Here is a 9442-nt window from a genome sequence, read left to right as displayed (position 1 = left end):
ATGACAGAGTCCTATAGCTCGAAGTTTGTCATACATCCAGGAAGCACCAAAATGTACCAAGACATGTGACCCTAGTTTTAGTGGAATGGGATGAAGAGAGACATAGCCGACTTTATATCTAGGTGCTTGGTATGTCAGCAGGTCAAGGCAGAGCATCAGCGCCCAGGTGGGCTACTTCAGCCGTTACCGATTTCGGAGTGGAAGTGGGAACACATCACCATGGACTTCGTAACGAGATTACCCAAGGCATGTTCAGGACATGACGCCATCTGGGTAATCGTTGACCGGCTTACCAAATCTTCTCACTTCTTGGCCATCAGAATGACGGATCCCTTGGACAAGTTGGTAAGAATGTATATCCGAAAAATAGTCAGATTGCATAGAGTTCCAGTAACAGTGGTATCCGACAGGGACCCCAGGTTCACTTCTCGATTTTGGAGTAGCTTTCAGCAAGCCATGGGAACAAAGCTGTCTCTCATTACTGCTTTCCATCCTCATACTGATGGACAATCAAAAAGGACAATTTGTACACTTGAGGATATGCTCCGAGCATGTGTCCTTGACTTTAGGGGTCATTGGGACGACTATCTACCCCTGATAGAGTTTGCCTACAACAACAGCTACCAAACAAGCATCGGCATGGCTCCATATGAGGCATTATATGGGCGCCCGTGCAGATCACCGATTTGTTGGGAAAAAGTGGGCGATAGAAGATTGTTCGGCCCGGAATTGGTAGAGGAGACCACGTCTAAAATAGTTAAAATCAGAAAGAACATTCAGACGACTCAGAGTAGGCAAAAAAATTATGCGGACACCCGAAATAGGGATCTAGCGTTTGAGAAAGGCGACCGGGTGTTCCTTAAGGTCACTCATTTCAAGGGAATTTGTAGGTTCGGCATGAGGGAAAAATTGAACCTCCGATTTATTGGACCTTTTAAAATCTTAGATAGGATTGGTACTGCTGCCTACAGACTAGCACTGCCCCTAGAGCTCTCCAAGGTCCACAATGTGTTCCACGTATCCATGCTACGTAAGTACAACCCAGACCCCTCTCATATCTTGGCTCATGAATCGCTTCCACTCTAAGAGAACTTATCTTATGAAGAAGTACCAGTTGGTATCACGGACCGAAAGAACAGGATACTCCGCAATCGGGAAATATTATTTGTAAAGGTCATGTGGCAGAACCACACGCCAAGGGAGGCTACCTAGGAGCTAGAATCAGATTTTAGAGCCCAGTATCCCCACTTGTTCGACCAAGAGCGAGAGGTAAATTTGGGGGACCAAATTTCTTTAAGGGGGGAGAGTTGTAACACCCCAAAAATAAATTTTTTTATTTTTGGGTATTAGAATCTTTTTTTTTTTTTTAATTTTATTTTAATGGTTAATTTATTTTGTAATAATTATGTGTTTAACTTAATTTAATTTAATTTAATAGAAATAAAAATGATAAAAATGATAAAATTGGGTGAAATTATTTTTGGAATTTAATTGAAATTGATTTTAGGAAAAAGAGGTAAAATTTTGGATTCTAGAGATATTTTTGAAAAGAAAATAGGAAACTGGGAGGTCAAAACGCAATTTAAAAAAGTTGTGCCACGTCAGCAGTCACGTCAGCAGCCCAGTCAGCAGTCCCGCCCAACCAGAACACGCCGCGTGGCAACGAAGCTGACGCGGGACGGAGCCACGTGAGCGATCCGCGTACACGCGATCGAACGGTCCAGATCTCACGCATGCGGACGGCCCAAATCGCATTGCGATGGACGGCCCATATTTATTCTCATTTTAATCGCGATCGGACGATCCAGATTAAATCGTGATGGACGGCTGAGATTAAAAGGAGAAGGTTATAAATAACCTCACCCACACCCAACCTCAAACCCCAGCCGTCAGTACTCTCGCCGGAGAAGAAGAACCAGTCGCCGGAGGAGCCGGCCGCCGCCACCCGCCACTGCATTGGAGGATTTTTCGACTACCAAACAAGGTAAATTTTCTCTCCTTGGCTCGTTTTTCGATGCTGAATCCGTCCATGGCTAAATCGGAGCCAAACCACTGGCCAATCGGCCGAAAAACACTGCCGAAGTCCAATGGCGCCGCCGCAGCTTCCCTCAGTTTTTGCCTCCGATGAGGCCCTTTTCGGTTCTCGTTCGATGCAATTTTTACACCACTGTGATCGCCGTCCTTTTCTCTACAGATTGACTGGAGTAAAATATCAAACCGCAACTCGCGTCGGAGAAGCAGCCGCACCCGAGAGCTCCACCGCAGGTAAGTCTCGGTTTTTCGTGATTTTTTGGCCCACCGAGGGTCCTAGGGTTGTTTTATCGCAAGAATCAATGCAAGTTTGGCCGAATTCGGCCGAAAAATGGTCGAAAACGGCCAACCCGAGGCGGATCGCCGCCGTGGGCGGCGGTGCTGTCGCTAGAGCACGGCGGAGCTGCCGTGCCAGAATTTTGATATTGGCTGAAAAGGGGCCCTGGGTCTGATTTGGGGTTTTTTGGGACACGTGCAGGTACTGGTAGTGCGTTTCAGTTTCCCAGAGAAAATTCAAAAAATTTAGGGACAGCCTGTAGGCACACTGTAGAGCCGATTTCAGACCCCGAAACAAGTAATGATTTCTCACCCTGTTTCCTATTACGGTATTAAAGCTCAATAAATGATAAAATGGTATTTCATAAATTAATAGATGTGTATAATTGCTTAAGATTGCTAATGGAGCCCGAATATGATGTATTTGTCAGTCAGTTGCTGTTTGATCTATTTTTCAGCTTTAAATGCAGTATGGTATTTGATGTATTTATTTTATGGTTACGTATGCATGAATCATAGTTTCTTTTATTATAGTTTGAATTATGGTGAACCCGATGTTGTTTTGTTTTGTTTGGTGTTCATTATTGGTTTATTTATTTGTGTATGATTGGATAATTGAGACCAAGAAAAATGGAAAAAAGATTATGTGAATTGATAAATGGATAATGTGGACAGCCCTACTAGATATCCTTGAAGATGGTGGACGGACCGAGTCCGTAGGGAACCCTACCGGGAACGTGGTCTCTCATATCGGACAGGGTATGGAGACCTTATGTGTTTTGGCGCCCAAACCAAACGGGATATGGGGACGGCCCTGGAATCAGGATATTAATGTTAATGGTTCACATGTAGCGGGGACCCCCTATGGATCCCCATGGATACTAGTAGGTTGGTAAAAGAGGAAATTTGTTGTCTGATTATTAAAGTGCAAAAGTATGACGTGTGCTATGTTACAAAGTGTATATGATTTAATGATGGTTATAATGCTATTATTTTCATATGTTATTTTCACAAATCTCACCGAGGTAAGTGGACAGTAAAGATTTTTATTATAAATGAGTTTGTTATAAATTATGCTCCATTGGTCGTTTTTGTTTTCTACCAATCTTTACTTCTGTGGCAGTGAGATAGTATGATATTTTTACTGGACTAGTGTATCTCATTCCTTACTTAACCATTTCAGATCAGGAAGACTTGGTTCCCGAGTCCGTTCCGCAGGAAGATGGCGAGTTAGACGCCTAAAGACTCTATAGTTCTATTTATAGTTTTTATTTCGAGTATCTCTTTTAATTAACTTATTCTTTCATATGTTGAATACGTTTTTTGTTATTGTGTAAGGGATGTTAATCAGAATTTTTATTACGCTTCCGCCTTTAAAATTTTTAATACACACATCTTCATTTAAATTTTCGAGACCGTTACATTCTTATATTAGTTTTCTTATTACCTTTTTTAGTAAATGTATTAGTTTATCATAATTAATTACTCTATATATTTTTTGGGAATATTTTATTTTTATATAATTATTGTTTACACAAAAATATTTTCATTATTTTTATATAATTATAAAAAAATTATATTTATGTTGAAAGTAAAAATTTTAGTAATTCCTAAAATGCATTATCCATTTACATGAATCACATGACTATATTGTAATTGTTTATTTTGTGTTTATAAGTAGCTTTAAACATTCAATTCTTGTAATCTAAAATTAGTTTTGAAAGTAACTTCAATAGTTTTTCAAAACAAAAAAAGAGTAACTTGGTAAATAGGACCATAATTCTAATTTTTCAAATTTTTAATTTTCTTATTTAACTCATTTACTTTTATTCTTGTAAAGTTAATGATATACATGTAAAATAATGAACTAATAAAATATTTATTAATTTAAAATTTAATTTAATTTTTTACAATTTTTGCCAAATATTTAATTATTTACAGTTTATTCTCCTACTTTAAACACATTTTTTAAAATAATATCAAATACCCTCAAATTTAAAGAGGAATGTAATATAAAATTCACACAACCTACCCAACTACTATTACCACTTTTCATGAGGTCAATAACCCACAGTTATCAGCCATGTTACTTCCTTTAGTCATTCACATTCTGTATGATGATATTTGTAGTTGAAGTAAATTCAGAATATCTTCCCCAAGAAACCTTTTTAATTAAAATACATATATATTTCTCTTGAAACACGAATACATAAGCGATAGTAGCACTAACGATTCAACTAATGACGATTTATTTTGAATAACCCTTCTCACTAGTAAATCTAAGTTCTCTTGCTAAAAATACTAGCGGCAAATCAATTTTAAACATACAAAACTATTATTTTCACATGATTAATATGAAATTTTGTACAAAAACTATTTTCCTCTTGCAAATTTTAACATTGTCATCCAAAAAATCCAACTAACTTCAACAACAAGACTACTCCAACTAAGCAGAACAATGCAACTGTACTTAAAATCTGTGTAGATCCCCACTTTCTCCACCTTCTGTTAATCGAAGGTCCCTGGATGCAAACAGCTGATGAAGGAAAACAAGGGTCATGGAAAGAAAACAATCCATTCCTCTTATTTTCATGGTAAATCCACAAATTGACAGGATTAATCTTTACTGGATAATCAATCATTGAGGGTCATTCTTGGTCTTTAAATTTCATGATTAAATCCAAGTACTGCATAGCATCGCGCGGGAGTAGGCCTTCGAGGAAGGAGTTAAACATATGTGAGTGAGTTCCTTTCATGGAATCAAAACATTGGTCTAGTAGTCTCCTCTGTTGATCTCTGCTCAGCCCTGTTGCCTCCATCAATGGCAGCAAATCTCTCTCCTCCTCCTCAAAATGTTCCTTAGTACGTTCCTGTCAATACCAAAGTATAAAGATAAACCTATATACACTCACCCACAAACACGACAATAATCATGATGGTGGATCTTTAACTTGCAGTTGAATGAAGTCAGAAACTAAGCAATCTGCAGATTCAGAGGGTATCATATTACACATAACAAAACTGGTACCGATGTCATTCATACCTGCAGTGATTTGAGTCGAGCTGAGATGTTGCAGAGAATCTCTCGGTAGGCAGGGCTCCCGGAATTCAAAACTACAATTGATTTGATATCTTCTTTAATGCCATTCATGACGGGTAGATCCCTTGCATGTTCCTGATTTGCAGATTTACATATCCCTGAATCATCACATACAATCCAATAATTTCAATGTTCATGACTAGTAGGCTTTGATAGTAAGGGGATGCTGCTTCGCTTTGATATTATTCTGACTAGTTTCTATCACTAGGCTACAAATCACAAAGACAGACATGTCGAGATGGATTTCAATCTGATCCGATCAGATCCAAAACCCTTGTGCACCAAAAGGAAGCTTACCTGTTAAAGCTAAGTGACATACACCTGTATTATTCCTATTTTCCCCACAAAAAGCAAAACAGAATAATTCCAATGTAACAGTTCCCCAAATTGCTCCAAGCACAAGCAACCACAATGCTAAACCTTACCAATAGGTTTATGGATTAGCTTTATGAGTGTCCACTAAGATACTTCAAGTACAATAAGAGTTGTATAAATGCAGTTCAACCATTTGATTAGTTCGTATTTGTATCTTTAACTCATCTGCCTCACCTACATATTCACACTTACTCTGCTTTCTGCAACTCTCTTCAAACAACTGAATGAATTATATAATAAAGAAAAATTCATTGATTAAAATAAAAACCATACTCCCCAATTTAAGATTTCCTTCCAAACCTCTAGTAAAATCTGATCAGTATTCTAAAAAAAAATTACATAGGCAACCCAGATAATTACTTCAATAAAATAAAGTTTCCAAAAATAATCTTTACCAAGAACACGTGTCAAAGTTTCTTTTTTATTTTGGGTGAGAACAAAAAATGAAGAAATCCATATAAACAATCTGTAACAGGAAAAGGCCAAAGAAAATATTTAATACTAAGTTCCGATTCCCTGCAGCAGAGTGTATCAGAATACAGTAGAGATTACCTCGATCAGCCATTTCAAGGACAGGGAAAAGGACCCTCTCCTCCATCTGTGCGTGCTCAAGCATCAAATCCAGCAAATGCGAGTAGCTCTTCCCGAACTTCTTCAACTCCATTGTTGGGGTCCCGACCGACGGATCAACGGACTTCCTGCCTCCACGTGTCGACAGATCCTCCGCCCACCTCACCATCTTATGCAGGTGCCATATCAAGCTCCTGTGCTGAAGCCACGTCACCCTCACAATCAACGGCGTCGTTTCGTCGAACCCTTCCAGATTGTATTTCACCATTCTCAGCGGCGGCTCTGGAAATTTCTCGTCCACGAAACGGAGCAACTTCTCACGAGTACCCGACACGGTCTCCGATCCGATTTGGAGGGTCGGCGTCTCCGACGTCGTTTCTGATGGGACAAAGCGGAGAGGCACGGCCTTATAGAGAAGAGCGAAGCGAATGTAGGAGGTAAGCATGCTGATCGGCGACCCATACAATCGGACGGTGGTGGTGGCGACGGCGGCTGTGACTGGCGCAGCAGCCGCCGGATTGGCGGAGACGGAGGCTGAACCGACGGCTTTGATGCAATCACAGGGAGATATCTCAGCCGTCGATTTGTTGGGACCAGTAAAACAGTTTCCCATTATCTGAATCGAAAGAAAAATATATCACAAAACTGAAAAACAGAAATAAAAGAAGAAAGGAATTGGGACTTGAGAGTGAAAAACAAAGGGATTAGAAATGGAAAATGGGTTATGGGTGTTCTATAATGTGATTATTGGATTTGTAAGGTTGAAGCCAGGTAGCAAAGAGAGAAAGGGTGAAGGGGAAGGAAGAGCAAAAAGCAAAAAAGGGAAGGAAGAAAGATTTTTAATTGAAAAAGGAAAAAGAGTAGAAGATTAGATTATGGGTTCGTTAGAAAGAGCGTTATAAGAAGAAGGGTTGTATGAAATGACTGGTTCAGAAAGGTCAGAAGAAGAACATGGAGCTATTTAGTCTCCACTGACAGAGAAAGAAGAAAGGCGGAGAGTGTAGTTGGTGAGGTTTGTTTGACGGTGGTGATTAACAGTTATGGATTTTGGATATGAATTTTGGAAATGCACATGGATCATGCTTCATATGTGTACCTGTAGTGACCTGATGGGTAATGTGTGTGTTTATATGGAAAGAAACAAAACTGGAAAAATGAGCGTGTAATGACTGCAAAAATTAATAAATTAATTATATTTTTAACTCTTAAATTTATTTTACGTCAAAAAAATTAAATGAAAATATCTAAAATAATCAAAGATTTAGATAATCTTTACGTCAAAGCCGTTGATTTACTTGTTATAAATTAATAATGGAAGCAATCCAATTGGATTTTGGGGGAGCATTATCTGGCTTAGGTGCGCTCCTTGCCCGTTGGAGTTCTGACGTCGCCGTCAAAAGAAACAAGATAAAAAAAAAAAAAGGGCTCTTCGTAATTCTAAGTCCGTCAATGACGTCTCGTATTCTAGCCCCGTTAGTGACGTCTGCGTTTGCTTTCTTTGCTTATTGCATTTTATTTTTCTTTTCCGGATAATTCTTATTGTTCAACTGCTCACAATATTTTTTTTTTTAAAGGAATAAACTCGATATCTAGTCCGTTCTACTAACAGATTTCATGTAATTTTTCATATTAATTTTAATTATCCTAATTTAGTTTAGCTTTTTTGGTTAAATTATTATTATGATTTTAATTATACTAATTTAATTGTTCAGGTGATATAGTTTTTAATTAATGATTTTCAATAAAATATTTAATTAGACACCTAGTATAGTTTTTAAGTAAAATTTTCAGTTAATGAATTTGTAAGACATGTCTTTTCTAAATTATAGAAGCTTTAATTAGAATAGAATTTCTAATTAGGCATTTAGTGTAATTTTTATTTAGATAGTTTTAGTTACTGTAAAATTTTTAATTATTTTAATTTTAAATTTTATAGAATATTTAGTTAGACAATTATTTATTATATTTTTATTTTTACTCGAATTTTTAACTAAACAATCAATATAACAATTTTTAATAATTTAAATTTTTAATAAAATTTTTAATTAACTTGATTACAAGAAGGATGTTTGATGGCTTCATTGTATGATACAGGTTCTTTGTCTTGGGTCATCGCAAAAAATAAAGGGTGTTTGGGTATCATTGATACTTGCATAGGAAAAAGCATTTGAAATAATATGCGATGTAATGATTTAAATTTGACATGGGACTTGAGACTATGTAAGTGAATGAAATGGTTGCTTTAAAGACCTATTAAAATGTCCAAGTACTGAAGAATTATGCTTAAAATTTTGTACTAAAGATGAGTATAATTTTAAAAGATATTGTTTATTAATTTAATAATTAAAATGAGTATATGTAGATTTGAATATAAAGTTATTATCTAATATAAAAAAAAGAGTTACTTGCATATTTAGATATAGGATCATTATATAATGCAAGAAAGGAATTAGGAGAATTACCATAAGTGATTGTCATAATAAAATTTTCACGAACACCGTCCGTAACGATCTTAAAAATTCAAAAGAGAATATATAATAACTTAAATGCAGAATCGAAATAAAATGTTAAAGTTTATATTCCTTACACAATAACTTAAAAGTATTTAACAGCATTTCAGAATTAATTGTTTGAAAGAAATACGAGGAATAAAGAAAACAAATGGAAAAAAGAAAATATTTAACATCTACTCGCACTCTTTATGCGGATCGGGCTTTGGAACCTGGTTCTCTTAATCTGAAATGGTTAAATAAAAAATGAGCTACACTAGTCTAGTAAAGATATCACACTATATCACCAGCACAGAAGTAAAGGTTTGTATAAAATCGAAAACCACTAATGGAGCATTAAGTTTAAACCAATACATTTATCAATCATAAAACTATTTACCGTTTACTTACCATAGTAAAATTTATGAAAACAACCTATAGAGACAATAATACCATACAGATCATAACTTCATGAACAATCAGCGATATAGAACATATCATAAATCCATATCTATTAACAATAAACCAAATCATAATTGTTTCCCTTTTCACCTACCTACTAATATCCATAGGGGTTTATAGGGATGTCTCTGCTACACGT

At 36.6% G+C, this 9442-nt stretch overlaps 1 protein-coding gene across 1 annotated transcript; it reads right to left on the bottom strand.

Moving 5' to 3' along the window:
* Positions 1-4619: 4619 nt before the first annotated feature.
* LOC110814291 (hemerythrin HHE cation-binding domain protein) lies at positions 4620-7469 on the bottom strand. The gene is made up of 3 exons (XM_022041712.2): positions 6335-7469; positions 5351-5505; positions 4620-5177 (listed from the first exon to the last, which is right to left on the bottom strand). The coding sequence occupies exons 1-3, from the start codon at positions 6963-6965 to the stop codon at positions 4956-4958; spliced, it is 1008 nt and encodes a 335-aa protein (XP_021897404.1). The 5' UTR covers positions 6966-7469; the 3' UTR covers positions 4620-4955.
* Positions 7470-9442: the final 1973 nt, after the last annotated feature.

Source organism: Carica papaya, chromosome 8 (genome assembly GCF_054855325.1).
Source record: "Carica papaya isolate Zhongbai chromosome 8, ASM5485532v1, whole genome shotgun sequence".
Lineage (NCBI taxonomy): Eukaryota > Viridiplantae > Streptophyta > Magnoliopsida > Brassicales > Caricaceae > Carica > Carica papaya.
The sequence above is the reverse complement of the archived record's forward strand: the minus strand, read 5'-3'. Positions and strand labels throughout refer to the sequence as shown.